This window comes from Eupeodes corollae, chromosome 2 (genome assembly GCF_945859685.1).
Source record: "Eupeodes corollae chromosome 2, idEupCoro1.1, whole genome shotgun sequence".
In the NCBI taxonomy this organism is placed as follows: Eukaryota; Metazoa; Arthropoda; class Insecta; order Diptera; family Syrphidae; genus Eupeodes; species Eupeodes corollae.
Genome location: NC_079148.1, coordinates 75,725,946 through 75,742,498, shown reverse-complemented (window position 1 = coordinate 75,742,498; position 16,553 = coordinate 75,725,946). Strand labels below are relative to the sequence as shown.

Below are 16,553 nucleotides of genomic sequence, written 5' to 3'. Positions count from 1 at the left end.
AGAATCGCGAGCTGTGTGGCATGTAGCGCCATCTTGTTGAAACCACATGTCAACCAAGTTCAGTTCTTCCATTTTTGGCAACAAAAAGTTTGTTAGCATTGAACGATAGCGATCGCTATTCACCGTAACGTTGCGTCCAACAGCATCTTTGAAAAAATACGGTCCAATGATTCCACCAGCGTACAAACCACACCAAACAGTGCATTTTTCGGGATGCATGGGCAGTTCTTGAACGGCTTCTGGTTGCTCTTGACTCCAAATGCGGCAATTTTTCTTATTTACGTAGCCATTCAACCAGAAATGAGCCTCATCGCTGAACAAAATTTGTCGATAAAAAAGCGGATTTTCTGCCAACTTTTCGAGGGCCCATTCACTGAAAATTCGACGTTGTGGCAGATCGTTCGGCTTCAGTTCTTGCACAAGCTATATTTTATACGGTTTTACACCAAGATCTTTGCGTAAAATCTTCCATGTGGTCGAATAACACAAACCCAATTGCTGCGAACGGCGACGAATCGACATTTCACGGTCTTCAGCAACACTCTCAGAAACAGACGCAATATTCTCTTCTGTACGCACTGTACGCATTCGTGTGGTTGGTTTAATGTCCAATAAAGAAAACTGAGTGCGAAACTTGGTCACAATCGCATTAATTGTTTGCTCACTTGGTCGATTATGTAGACCATAAATCGGACGTAGAGCGCGAAACACATTTCGAACCGAACACTGATTTTGGTAATAAAATTCAATGATTTGCAAGCGTTGCTCGTTAGTAAGTCTATTCATGATGAAATGTCAAAGCATACTGAGCATCTTTCTCTTTGACACCATGTCTGAAATCCCGCGTGATCTGTCAAATACTAATGCATGAAAATCCTAACCTCAAAAAAATCACCCTTTATTTTATTATATTAGAAAATATAAAAATAGTGTTGAAAACAGAACAAAAATAAAGCTTTTATTCGAAATCAGCACTAAAAATTAAGTCCAAAACATTTTTTTTATCAAATACATGAAAGTATTAAATTCAAGGTAGAATTCATTCGATAGAATAGATCTATTCATCCGAACGAATTTTATGTATTTTCACATTCGAACTAAAGATATTCATTGTAGAATGTATTCACAAAATGAACTTAAATGAATGTTATTTTCGAAATCAGCTGCTTGTAATTTTACTAACATTTCGATTATATGTAGTATGACCAAGCTGACTTCTTTTGCGGACTATTTAATTTTTTTTAAATGTTTGGAAAATTATTCCTACATATTCCAAAAGCATAAAGCGAAGGAATTTTTTTCTGAAAGCCGAGATGGGTTAATTATTTTGAAATGCATTAACAAAAACATGAATTTATTGTTTTGGAGCATGTTTAAGAATAAAATTAAATATATAACATTTGTATAGTGAAATACTAGAGTTTGATTTTACTATTCGAGTAATTTTTATTGAATTTTAAAGTTTAATGAAAGATTTTCAATTACAATCTGGAATCAACAAAATGACGTTTGCGTATTAATGGTAATTCTCTCATCAAGATGTGAACGTCTTATAAATGACGTTTGTTTCGAATGATTAGAAATTTTGCTTCATTTTCGAATTAAAATTAACTTTCGAATTGTTAGAAAGTGAAAATACGTATCATACGAATTCGAATAACTTTCGAACGAAAGAGAATGACAATATAAAGTAAAGACTCATAACTACTGAGAATTTCCAGAAAATAATAAGATACTAAAATGAAAATGGAACCTGATGTGGTAAATAAATAAATAAATTCGTTTAGAACTAGGACCTAGCGACTTACAACTCTCAACCATTCCTGTGTGCGAGTAATGCTGTCAGGGAGGAGGGGACCCACAATTTTTAGTCGAATCCGAACACTTAATTTGAGATAGCTCTATTCATCACAAGAGTAACTCTTCAAAGATTTGTCAAAGCTTCGCAAGAGGCAGTATCCGTGAACAAAACTTTAGATGTCACAGTCAAGGTTTGAATCCAAGACCTTGGCATGACAGTCCATCGCACTAACTATCACGCCACGAGTACTACAACCAGTTATAAAAGACAAATTTAAATGCGAAATTCAAAATAAGAAAATCTTTATCCTTTTAAAAAGTATTGTTTTTTATTTCGATGTTGTTTGTCCCATTTTTTGACGGTAACTACTCCCTTAAGATATTAAGAATATAATTTCAAAAGAATTATCCAAAAACAACAACTGGTTACTCTTTCTTCCACTTAAAAACTTTCTATTAGGAAGAATAATGGTTTTTAAGTAAACTTAATAGGTACACATATTAAAATTGTTATTGGATTTGAATATACATAATACTTTTTTTTTTTAAGTTTGGCAGTGGGTACTTCCAACTTTACTTTTAATAGTTTTGTAAACTACTTCCGGCATGAATCATACAGCTTTTTGATATACTTACTTACTTACTTACTTAAGGTGGCGCTACAGTCCGGGGCGGAACTGGGCCTCAACCAACAAGCGTCCCTAGCTAGCTGTCTCCAGTTTCGCACGCCAAGTTGGTTGAGGTCCTCTCCCACCAGGGTGCGCCACCTGAGTCGCGGTCTTCCTCTACTGCGCCGTCCCTCGGGATTGGATTCGAAGACCTTCCGGGCTGGAGCGTTGATGTCCATCCGCTCTACATCTCCTCCATTCTCCATCTATGCGTACGGGACCAAAAATCACCCGAAGAATTTTTCTCTCGAAGCATCCTAAGACGCTCTCATCTTTCTTTGACAGATTTTGATATAGTTCAACGAAATTTCTCTCCACGCTGAATTAATTGCAGACAATAGGGCTTTTTTTGTCATCAAACTGGCCTTTGCATTTGAACCACTTAGGGCCTCTGTCTCTGCCCAGTATTAGTCTGTTATCTGTCCCTAATCATAGGAAATCTGTTCGAAGGAAGGACAGTGTCAAAATCATTGATTTTGATTATAATAAAATCAATCACTAAATAGTGAAAAACACAACCAATCAATATTACAAATTTTATTGTTCTTACCAAGGTCTCTAGAGATCTTACCAGCTTGACGATCATTAACTATGGGTCCTAACCATCCGCAAGTGTTTTGAATAATGTTTGTCATTGAAGCAAGTGCACTTTTTTTTAAAACTGGTAAATCTGATGTACAAATATATTGTCTTCACGCTGCTGTCATCGCCATCAGGTCCTCTAACCCCGTACGGGGCATAGGGCGTCAACAAAACGTCTCCATCCAACGTCTTGTGGCCACGTCTTTCTCTGGGAGTTAACACTGTAGATTTCCATTTTGTTCTTGGTCTTTCAACCCGCCGTCACCCCTGAGGATTCTATTCAAAGGACTGCTTCGCAATATAATCGTTTGGTTTCCTCAGTGTGTGACCAATCCATTGCCATTTGCACTTTCTGATGTCGATGTCCAAGCGCCTCTGACCTGTCCTACGCCACAATTCCTGGTTAGATATTTTTTTGTGGATGTGACGCTGACATCGGTTCACAAAAGCCTGCGATTTTCTTAAAATGGTGGCCGAGACTTTCCATGATTCACAAGCATATAATATCACGGATTTCACATTGGATTCGAGGAATCTCAGTTTAGTGCGTAAGGAGACTTGACTGGATTTCCAAATTTGGGACAGAGCACCAAAGGCAACGCAAGCTTTATTTATTCTGCTTTTACGTCCAGATCCGTACCACCATTTGGTGATACAATACTTCCGAGGTAATTAAATTGTTCGACCTCTTCAACAGGCGTGTCATGCAGAATAATACGATGTTGTGTTTTGGGGCCTGTTATCATTATTTTTGTCTTTTTGCTATTTATTTTAAACCGCACGATTCTCCTTTCACCCGTAAAGTTTGACACAACTCGTTCAGCCACCTGATGTTATTTGCCATGAAACATACATCGTCGGCATAGTCTAAATGGCCTAAGCCTTTCAAACGTTCTCCATTGAATACCTTGCCTCTGCGTAAAATGTTGATATGGTCATCGCACGACCGACCGCTGCAGAGGCCAGCCTGATTCCTCTTGAGTGTAGTCTCAATTCTATCCTTTATCCGTTCGAGAATTAAAGTTGCCATTAGCTTTGGGAAAACGGACGAAACGGTAATACCACGCTAATTGTTGCAGTTCTTGAGATGGCCCCTTAACAATCACTCCATCCTTCCATTCTCTATGATAGGTTTCGTTTTCCCAAACAGTTTGTATAAGCGGATGAAAGATACTAGCTGCTGTGGCGGGATCAGCTTTCAGGAATTCCGCTGGTACTCCGTCAAGCCCAGGTAGCTTTGTTGTTGTTGAGGAGATTAATCGCTGTTTCAATTTCCGCTACTGAAGGGGGTTCGATGTCAATAGCCCTGCGCATCTTGTTAAGTTGGGGCACTTCAGCACTCTGTTCAACGGGGTACTCATTTAACAGGGCACAAAAGTGATCCATCCATCTGCGAAGTTGATCTTCAATTGATACCAATTGTGCCCCATCCACATCCATTACAGGATGATTGTTGTTGCTTTTTTTCCCGACAACTTCTTTGGCTATTTGGTACAATTCTCGGATATCTCCTCTTCTTGCAGCGTTTTCAGCATTATCAGCGATCTATCGTCACCCTCCTGTCACGTCTCACACACCGATAGACATCTTGTGTCCAATCCGATATTCATTTCGCAATTCAGCCTTTCGTTGAGCGTCTGTCTCAACATTTAATTGCAGCATCAAAGATTTAAGAAGCTCGATTTTTTTCCAGGTGTCTTGGGATATCAAAGAGTCACTAACTCTCGTACCCCTAGGTACAGTCTCGGATCCAGCCTCCATAAAAACACTTTCAATTTCACCACACATCTCGTCAACATCTGAGTCAACACTCACATTTAATGACGAAGGTCTGTAGTTAAGGGTGTTGATGTTGATATAGCTACGACTTATGTTGGGATCACTTAAAGCATTCGTATTGAATTTTGGATTTCTTGCTGCATTCTGCGATTGTATTAATACAGCCGCAGTTTTTAATTTGAGACTCATGACAACCAAATGGTGGTCGCTTCCCACATCGGCATTTCTTATATTTCGGACATCACACCTTGACTTCCTCCATCGCTGCTGAATCATGATGTGATCGATTTGATTTTCGGTATGACCATACAGCATTCTCGTTTGTCCAGTGCCAGATCTGTATTCAGCTCTGCCTCTCCACTTTGTTTCACTAATGCCCAGGATATTGATCTTAAGACGAAGCATTTCGCGCTCTAGCTGTTCGTATCTTCCTTCGCCATACAAGGATCGAACGTTCCAAGCTCCGATTTGTGTACGTATACCATAGCCAAAAGTATCCATTGCATTTCTTGAAAGACTTCTACTAATTGTTGACGATTCATTTATTATTATAGTGTCTTGATTGACACTGTTGCATGAAAGATGCCGCCAAATCTTATGTGCGGTTTACTGCAACCGAAGCTGTAGAAGGATTCTCCATAAAAAGCTTACCTCTTGGGTGCTCGTGTACAGTTGTTGTCATATTTCATCTAACAGCATATTCCTTTCCACCATGGTGTTTTCTGAGATAATATTAATAACATAAATAAGCTCAGATTCGACAGGCACACCCGAACACATAACCGATTGAGGCCCCCCGCTATGGGAAAACAGACGCCTTTTGTAGCCGCCCCCTCTGGAATACAGACGATACTTGCTGCTACCGTTGGCCTTCTTAAAGCTCATCTGCCATCAGACTTCCATGCCGTTGACCGCAAACTGCAGTTCCTCCGCCTTTAGGAAGATTTTCTTCAACCCAGGGACAAGTCAGTGCCCCGTCTAAAGCTGGGTTGGCTGCTTATTCCGGCAGTTGTTCGGCCCCCTTGTGCGTTAGCGTTACCCGCTCTCTACCGCAAGGAGGTGCACATAGTGAATTTCCTTTCATTGAGCCTAGGGCCACTGAAGTAGCGTTATCTAGAGCTCTCCAGTAGTTTAGAGAAGCAATCATGTTTTAACTGTTTATTTCTTAAGCAAGAATAAAGATCATTAAAACTTCCCTCAATTTCAGTCAGTTAAAAAAAAACATTACTTCCCAAGATAATTCAAATCGCTTTGGTCTACATCGCTCTTGAAAGACCTGATTAATTGATTATTATAAAAACTTTCCTTTTTCGTAGCGATTTCAAAATTTAAAAAAAAATTACGGGGCTCTTTCCCATTGGATTTATATGCTTCTTGTCTAGTGTTTCCAATACTGATAATGTTGAGCTTCCTATTGTAAAAAAAAACACGAAAATGACAACTTGTAAATGCCTACCAATATCAGGCTCGTAATAGAACTAGAGTTTTCCACACTTTTAAATTGAATTTCATAATAAAAATTTACTTACTTCCTCTCATTTTGTTTAAAAACTTTTGAACCAAGCCAGTTGGGTGATTTTGGGTAATTTTGTAAACGTTTTGAGGGTCAACCGCTGTCAGATCCAAACATAAAATTTCTTGAATTAATTATTTCAAACTTTTTATTATATGTAATTTAATATTCACGAAATAATATTTAAATTGTATTTTATTACAAAACATTTTTATATTATTTAATTAATTGAAAGAATTTACCATATCAGTGCCTAAAGATAGTTCTGATTATGTGGAAACATTATTTTTGGTTTTGCATTGGATACAATTAAAAACGTTCTCATAAATTCCACATATAAAAACATACCAAACTTCAGGACCGTCAGAATACAAACAAATATTCTGATGGGATCACGAATCGGAGAGATATTTCGAATTTTCAAATAAAGCGTCTTGTTTGGACGAAACAAAGTTATAGTCAATCAATTAAAACAACAAAGGCAATACAAATTATAAGTTTATCACATATGAAAAAAGTTCCCCATACGCCGCAGTGCACTCTTAAATAAATACCTTCAACAAAAATATTCAAAATTTTTATATTTTGGATTTTAAACATTTTTTAACGGATGGGAAATATAACGAGTTCTTGTAAAGCAAATATATGTAATTCATTTTTAAGTTTTTATTCCCAAATTAAGTTCAATGGCAAATTACTTGACTAATTTTACATTTGTTCATATTTCAGATGTCATCAAAACAAATTTTAACAGTTTTGTCACTTGTTGTAATTCTCTCAGGATCGATACGTGAGGCATGTAGTTCAGCAGTTTTAATAGCAGATCTCACAATGTCTGTTATGATCGAACTTTCTTCGCGACATCCGTTTTGTAAAATGCATACTGACAGGTAAATAAAATGTAAACTCTGCGTTTTCATTGTTCCAAATTTACTATCAGTCGCTTTAAGTTGTTTTTTTATTTTAAATCCTTAACAGAGGTGATATTCAGAGGATGTTATTGCAAGCAGATCAACGTCGCATTCGTCAAGTACCAAGAGAATCAGTATTGGAACTAGAACATGTCTGCAAGGATGCTGGTTCTTATGGAAGTACTTTTCGTGGGGGTCTTGGTTTCATCTACCCAGGAACCAAATGGTGCGGACCAGGTAAATAATATTAGTCAAGCTTTGTGTAGGCCGAAGTCACCACAACCGCATATCGTTTTGGATTGAATGAACTCAACTTCAATACCACACTATAATAGAACATGTTAATTTTTAATTAAAGAAGAATCTATCAAGATCGTTAATTTTGTGTACATCTAGGAACAGCTGCAGTTGATTACAATGAGCTAGGACTACATGCTGAGGAAGATCGATGCTGTCGCGATCATGATCTATGTCCAAATGTATTAAATGCAGGTGAATGCCGACGTGGACTTTGCAATACTGGTTCGTTTACAAGATCTCATTGCGATTGTGATGCCAGGCTAAGACGATGTCTTCAAGGTTTAAATACAGGTATCTATATAGAACGGAGTTAACATGTCTACTATTTCTTTTTCGCTTTTACTTCAAGTTCGAAGCTATTTTTTGTTAAGTTTGGAGCACACTGAACATCATTAAAAAGTTACAAATAACCAACTTCAACGAACTAATAAGATTATATCATATAGATCCCTTTATGATTCTCAAGCCCTTCTCAAATTTATCGTTTACAATGGATTCTTCTTTTTTTTCAGAAACCGCCAATACTTTGGGAGCAATATTCTACAATGTCGTCCAGGTTACCTGCTTCCAAGAGCGTAGTCCTTGTTCATCTCATCAAAGGTTTGACCAAACTTGTCCAATTGATTTCCGTCCATCTGATTTCTTTGTGCCAGCTAATTTGGGCAACCTCATTTCACGCATTATTCAAAAACAATATCCTCGCCCCAATCATCAAGAAGACTTATCCTTATTTGGATCCATAAATAGACAAGAACAACAAATACCAAGTCCATCAGATTTTGATACTATAACAACACGTTTAGGAGTTAAATTAGCATCTGTTGGTTTAGTAGCATTAAATATATTAAAAGAATTGAAAAGAAATTGGACAAACATCTTAAATTTAGATCAAATTAGTAACAATGAACAATTATTAAACTCACAAAATGAAGTGGATGTTCATTATTACTAAAATATGGAAAATTAATTATAGTCGTAAAGTTTTGTGATAACTAAAATGTGATATTACCAACTAAAAAAAAACATGGACCTAAGCAGATATTAAAAATAATAATATATCAATTTACAAAACGAATTACGAACACATTTGGTACTCATATTTGTATATTGCACATAATTTCATATGTACATAAAATATTTAATTCAATTAGAATCCGATTTTGACCCGCTAGGCTTTTACGTTGAATATGAATTTCGTCTTAATTCGGTGCAGAATTCACTTTGTGAAATTATTATAAAACCCTAACAACATTTAGTCTTTAAATAAATAGCACAAGTTTTCCTGAAACTTTACCTTTTGGTGCCTAGTAAGTCGTTTTCCAAGCCACATGGAAGACAGTACCTGTACTGACAAATGTAAATAAGTTTTTTTCCGATTGGTCTTCCAATGCATGAGAAATACAAAAAAACCTTCTAAACTTTTTATTTTTCTCTTATGGGAATTAGATTGGAGACTAGCGGCTTCGTAGTCAAGGTTTTAACGTTTCACTATCAGCTGCTCCGTAATGTCTGAATCACAAACACGCTTCAGCTTCGGCTTCGTCTGCGTTACAGTGGGCCTGCTTCGAGGTTTGAATGACATTTCTATTATTTCATCCCTCCAAAGAGCAAATTTTATATTTGTTGACATTTTTTTATAGCTGTTGAGCTGTCACAAGGCAAATGTTCAGATAATTGAAATAGACCTTCCGTTTGGAGTCACATTACGTTACATTACGTTCTTTTCCTTACGATTGTCAAACGAAACGTGAGGTCGAAGCTCCATTGTGATAGCATGCATTGAATTCCTATGGCTGAAAACGTCAGGCGAAGCCGAAGCTGAAGCGTGTTTGTGTTTCAGCCATACAGACTCAAGAATTCAAAATGAAATAAACAGTTCAGTATTTAAATACAAATATAAATCACTCATATTATATCGTATATTTGATTTGATTTTATTTAAAAACAATATTAAATATTGAAAATTCCCAGAACACAATGTTTCATATTTTATATTTTTGCATTTCCAATTAATATGACAGTTCCGGAATGAATAACTTTGAGTGCAATTTTGCATTTACAAATCTGGTTGAATTTAGACTACGTAGCCACTAGATTTATGAGTGCGCCCATTGAAAGTCAAATCGAAAAATAAAACTGATCGATAAGTTATTCTTACTGGAAATAAAATTGCACTTTTCTAATTGGTTTTGATGACCTTAATTCAAACCAGACTAAATTTTATTGTATCACGTCAGATTTTTGAGATTTACTATTTTTCAAATTGGAAAAACAATCACTGATATAAGGCTTTTTAAGGCCATCCAAATTTAAGAAATAGGTTTTTTTAAATAAAATCTCTGATGGTTTTCCAAATCTACAATCCTTTTTTTTGATATAATTTTTAAATATATTAAAAAATATTGTTGAATAAGGGTATTTTAAAAGTTGAGCAAATAGTTAAATTAAATTTGCACTAAAAAGTCCAAAACATTTTTTACAAAACTATGAAAGCAACAAATTTAAGATTATATATAGAAAAAATATTATAGAACATAAAGCTTTCTTTTTAGCATTTTTTAAGAGGCATATTTTAAAAAATGACATAATTAAAAATTTTAAAGGCGAGATTCGAATTTAGGGCATTTTGATCCTTGTGCTGACTTTCAGCTGCTGTTACTCTATGGAACGATAGCTACAACTTATTAATTTCAAAATTTGATAGCCAATGGACAAGTTTAATCGACATAATCAGCCTTATCGGCAATTCCTTGGGAAATTTTTCTCTCACGGAATTTTTCTCTTCTCGAGAACACATTCCTCCTATCAGGAATTCCTGGCGGAATGATTTTCCCTGGGAATAAGTTTTACCAACATGAAACGAGAAAAAAAATATTCAAAAATAATGTTCGAACAGTTTGACATTTCATTTTAAAGAAAAAACAAAGAAGTTAGCTTTGATACAAAATAATTACATTTGTTAAACATTAAATTAAACATTTATAAAAATGCAAAGAATATCAGTTTTGTTGTTATTAGATGAAGAAGAGTCAAGAAGGCATAATGAGCCGAGAGCCATACGACGCAATTTGAAAGACCATTCTAATCCTTTGGAGCTTCCACAAGCACTGTATTTTGAAAAACCTATTTGTTTAATTCATCACATTTGTTATGAGTATCCTTTATCAACAGATTTCACAATTATTATAGAGTTTGCAAGCCGTTGTTCAAATATTTGGTCGAAAAACTGTCTGATTTTTTGCCTCACGCAAAGAAACCTGCGCTTCTTTGCCAAAGGAGACTATCAGACAGGAGTGGGGAAGGATTATGAAGTTGGGTTGGCTTAATCTTCATTTTCCGAAGTCCTTTCAGTTGTCTTGTGTTTTCTTGAGAGTGAAATGTGCCCGGTATGGATTAAAACACCGACGACCGAAGAAGAAAAAACCACTCACTTTTTTCCACTCAGCAATTGTTTTCATAGGGGGCCCAATTGAGTTGAGGTCTTGTTCTAGCCGATTCCAAAATTTTTGGACATCATCTTTACTTTTATTAGTAAAGCCATTTGCAATGTCCGAATTTTTTTCCATTGAGGAAATTAATTCTTCTATTTGTTTGGAATTTGAAGATTTAGACCTTAAAAAATCAATTATTTTAGTTAGTTATTATAGTTTTGTTAATTTTTTATAGAGATAACTCACATATCAACAGATAACTTTCCGGATTCCCTTCAAAAATTGTAACGGAATATTTCTCTAGAAAGCGAAGGAAATTTCCCATAACAAAATAGTTCACGATAGGTAAATATTTCTCGCGGAATTTTTCCCTAATTTCGAAATTAGTTTACGATAGCTATTTTTCGAATTTGGGAAAAATTTCTCAAGAAATGCGATTCACGATAGCCCTGAATACCGTGGGTGAAGCGTGTTATGGCTGAAACAAAAATACGCTTCATCTTTCGGCTGCGTTACGTTGGGCCTGCTTCAAGGTCGCTTTAAATAGTCGCATTCACAAAGCTATAGTGGCTACGTAGTCAAAATTCAACTAGCTTTGCGAATGCAAAACTACACTACAAAGCTAGTCAATCTGGAACTGTCATATTATTGACAAATGCAAATATGTATATAAAATAAGAAACACTTTTGATTTGAAAACTTTTACTTATCCTTTGTGTTTTTAAATTTAATAAAATCAAACTTAAGACACAATTTGAAAGATTTATATTTGTATTTAAATATTGAACAATTTATTTCATTTTGAATTCGTGTTACTTAACCGAGCAACTGATTGTGAAACGTCAAATTCATTATCCACTAACTTTGTAGCCGAATTTTGTACACTACGTGCGTCGGAGGGGAAATTTCTACTACTTTTGTACATAGTTAGATTTAACCAATCAGAATCCCTTGACTACGTAGCCACTAGCTTTGTGAAATGCGACCAATAAAACTTCCAATATGACATTATTTCTAAAATGGCACTTCCGTCATTAGCAGCTGATATTTTTTCTTTTTTAAAATCGAAAAAATTAAATTTATCGCGGAAGTAGCTTACACGACCTATAGTAACCAATAAGAATCCCTCCAAAAGCAAATTTGAACTAGAGCTTCAGTTTGGAGTCACATTACGTTATTTCCTTACGATTATCAAATGAAACGTGAGGTCGAAGCTTCATTGTGATAGCATGATTTAATGAAAAGTTGACTGGAAAGTTAGTCAAGATAAATCTCCCTAACTATCAAGTCAAGTCTTCTTAAATGACAGTTGATAATGGGCAAGTTCTGACAACAATATGGGACTTCATTTGCAGTCACCTGCATTCCTTGAACGTACATTTTGACCAAGGCAACAAGTTAGGTTTTCAAGTGTCATACCTTCTACCTTTAGTTTACCGTACAAAAACTACCAAAAACGTTATTGTCTAAAAAGTAGTCCTCAGGCAAACTACAAGTCCATCCCAATTTGCATTTCGTATTGTAAAGAAATATTACTTATTTCTTTTCCAATTTGACGAGAAACCGTTTTACACAAAATAATAAATGAAATTGTGCGAAAAATAAATAAATCGTAGAGAAATAAAATTCAATTTTTAGTTAATTAAAAAAATACGATCGATTGTCATTCTGACGTAAGTTGACTTGACTTGATAGTTAGGGAGATTTTTCTTGATTAACTTTCCAGTCAAGTTGCCTTAATTAGAAGGCAATTTTTTGACAGCTGGCCAATCAGATGCTGGAAACTTGCCTTACTTTCTAGTCCCTTATGTCGCCTTAACATGTCCAATGTTTTTGTCATTCAACTTTATTACTCTTTGATTTATTTATTTTCTGCACAACTTCATTTAATGCTTTCTGTAAAATGGTTCCTGTCAATTTGGAAAAGAAATAATATTTCTTTACAATACAAATCGTGATGGACTTATAGCTTGCCTGAGAAGTGTTTTGTGAAATAAGGTTCTGAATTTGAAAATTTACGTTTAAAGAAATTTGACTGCAATTGAAGTCCTTATATTTTCTGAACCTGCCCAATAGTCATGGTAGCTACATACATTGATCCTATAATTTCAGCATTGTCAATTTGCTTCAATTATTTGTCAATAAATTATATTAATTTAAAATAAACTTATATCTACGCTTAAATTTCAAGGAGTTACCCACTTTTGTATTTATAGAATTTTTTAATTTGCATGAATTTTCTTTTCCAGAATGTAATAAAAACTTAAAACGAATCAAAATAAAACAATTTTTGCATTAACATTACACATATCAATACATATTATGCACATATTGTTTGTTATTTATTAATCGATATATAAATATGTATGTTTCTTTATTTTTTGTTTATAATTTTATGTTTTTTTTTCATTTTTTATTAGATTTAAGTTTATTGATTATTTTCAGTACATTGTTATTGTTTTTTTTTTTTGTCAATAGCCCAAAGAATAAAACTCCAATTTTGTAACTTTATGTTTGTGTTTTTTTTTTTCGTTCCATTTCTGTTGCTTTTTCAAAGCTTTGTGAAAATAAAAAATAGAAAAGATTTATTTTATTTTTATTGCAGAGCTGGATACAACAAAACGACTTCTGATGAAATATGCGCTCAATGGCAATATCAGCCAACTGAAAAATATGTCCCTAGTGCTCCAGGAAGGACCTAAGCCGATCAGCTAAAATCCTAATGGTAGTAAGATAACAAAGATAACGATGACTGGTTTATAAAAACAAACAATAATTGATGTGGTTTCAAATGGACTTTTAAGTGAAGGATAAGCAATATTTTTATTATGATTGTGTGTGAATTTGGACATTCTAAATTAAGATAATATTTACATAAATAAATACGTCATACGTATATATATAAAATAATCTTATCAATATTCTTCTTCCAATATTTCAATAAATAACTTAAAAGCAATAATATTATGTAATGAGTAGTCATTGAAGCAAATATAAAACATACAAACAAATTTTTTTGTGTTGATATACTAATGTGCTGTAATTTGGATCGTTGTGAAATTAAGCCTCTAACTCTGACTCATTTTTTATCACTTACGATCGCACGATGCATTAAATATGGTTATATACTGAGAAAAACATCTTGTGTTAGCAAGTTGAATTTAGAATACGTCATTGTGGGAAGTAAATTCAGGTGAAAATACTAATAACCTGCTAACGTGGTTTTCGAGGCAAAGTATGATAATTCACTGAAATCGGAGGAACGCTTTCACCTAACCTGTTACCTGTTTGTCATTTCCTTTTATTGGTGTTCAAAATAAAAATAAAATAATAAAACTCAAATATATTTTACATTACTACACTACTTGATGGCATCACTCATTTTTTAAATTATTTTTGGATTCAAACAAATATTTTAACACAAACTTGAAAAAGTAAATGAATACATTAAAATCGAGATTAACGTAATATCTAAGCCGACGGCCCCAAAGTGCAATGGAATGAAATTGGAAAACAAAATGTCTCCACAGAATATACCTGTATTGCGAGTATCTACGTTATATGCTTAAACAGTGCATGCAATGAGGGAGGTCTTTCCGTAAAACGATAATCGTTAGACGATAGCGTTTCGACGATAGTCTCACTCTCACTTCACGTAAGACGATAATCGTCAAAGTGATATCGTCAAAACGATAGCGTTTGCACGATAGTTAAGTATGTATCGTCTGCTATTAATTTCCATTGATAACTTAGCAACTTGATTTCAAAAAGTGTCGGTGTAATTTAGTTTAGTTACAAAATTAAAATAAAAACTCAAAAAAATACAATGAATTCGGTTACGAAGAAAATTAAGAGATGAATGGGATCTTCCATCTAATCTAACCCATATGTAAGCATTTTTTTATATACAAAACATTATTAATATCTCTTAATTGTTGTTAAATAAATAAAACAATTGTAGTTTTGGAATAGCAGAAGAGGATTTTATGATATTATAAACAAAAAGAAGCTGGGATGCGGCCCACACTGATAACTTCCCATCCCGTCTGTCGATTTGTGTTGCTTAAAAGTTTGTCTATATGTACTCGTATCAATTTTTACAAAATTTGCGCACTATTTTTTGTAGATTTTATTTTTTATGAAAATACGGATTGTTGGATTTTTATATAAAAATTACTGAATATCGAAAATATTATTTTCTGTGAAATGAAATAAGTTTGAAGCCAATATTTTTAATTTTTGAAAAGCTATTTGAGTCAAAAGTAAATTTTTACCAAGTTTTAGTCAAAAAACTGCCAATTCGATTTTTTTTTTAATTTTACCGAATGTTGAAAACAATATTTCTTATGAGATAAAATTAGTTTGAAGCCAATATTTAAAATTTTTGAAAATATATTTGAGTCGAAAATCAATTTTTACCACCTTTTATTATTTTTTTTAAGGTTTTTATTATTTGTAAAAAAATTGTCAATTCGATTTTTCTCAAAATAGAAACAAATTGTTCTAATGTTTAAAGCAATATTTATTATAAGTAAAAATTAGTTAAAAGCTATTATCTCAAATTTTTGAAAAGATATTTGAGTCGAAAATCATTTTTTACCAACCTTTGTTAATTTTTTTCGGTTTTTAATTTTTTATAAAAAAAACTGTCAATTCGATTTTTCTCAAAATTTGACCGCATGTTAAAAACAATATTTCTTTTAAGATAAGATAAAATAGGATTGAAGCCCAAATTTCAAGTTTTTGAAAAGATATTTCATTCGATATTCAATTTTTACCAATTTTGAGTACTGTTTTTTTTTTATTTTTATTTTTTTTTAAACTGTCAATTCGATTTTTCTCAAATTTTATCAGATGTCAAAAACATTCTTCTTCGTTGCACAAAATTGTTTTGGAGATGAAATCATATTTTAGTCTTAAAATTTTGGAGGTGACAATTTTTTTTTTCAGTTTTTTCGATTTATAAAAAAAACAACCGTTGTTCAAACTGCTATGGTAAAAAAAACCACCCACGCAATTGTCTTGAGAGCCCTTTCTGCGTCTTTCTGCTTTATTATCTGTATAACAAAATTTATTTGAAATCGATATCTCTTCTGGTTCTTGAGCTATGGATGACGAAAAAAAGTCGCGAACGTACGGACGTACGTACACACGCACGCACAGACATCTTTATAAAAATCTTTTATTTCAACTCTAGGGATCTTGAAACGTTGAGAAATGTCAAAATTTTCAATTTGACAAATCGGACCCATTACAATAACTTCCTATGGGAAGTTAATAAATTTGCTGGATGGTTTTCGTTCTACATACATAATATATATACGTTCAATATTAAAATTTGCTGTAACTATTGAAACTTTGGGTCGGAGGACCATTGGTATATTCGACAGGCAATGAATTTAGCAACGCTCTTGCACAAAGCACTAACCCAAAGTAGTTTTGGAAACGAAAATATTTTTAAAGCCAAGTTATGTTCCCTGTGGATAAAATGGAGACTTCTCTTCCTTCCCTTAAACAAAATTTAATTTATTACTGCAGCTGATTTACAAAAATATCAGACATTCAACAA

The 16,553-nt window shown here is 33.8% G+C and overlaps 1 protein-coding gene across 1 annotated transcript in view; it reads left to right on the top strand.

Moving 5' to 3' along the window:
- The window catches only part of LOC129947164 (acidic phospholipase A2 PA4), a 48,223-nt gene extending 34,230 nt beyond the window's left edge, over positions 1–13,993 (top strand). The window contains exons 2-6 of the mRNA XM_056057612.1: positions 7,072–7,232; positions 7,321–7,490; positions 7,650–7,844; positions 8,066–8,153; positions 13,590–13,993. Of these exons, the coding sequence (XP_055913587.1) occupies positions 7,072–7,232; positions 7,321–7,490; positions 7,650–7,844; positions 8,066–8,153; positions 13,590–13,686 (711 nt within the window). The 3' untranslated portion in view covers positions 13,687–13,993. The remainder of the gene's footprint in view (positions 1–7,071; positions 7,233–7,320; positions 7,491–7,649; positions 7,845–8,065; positions 8,154–13,589) is intronic.
- The last annotated feature ends 2,560 nt before the right edge of the window (positions 13,994–16,553 follow it).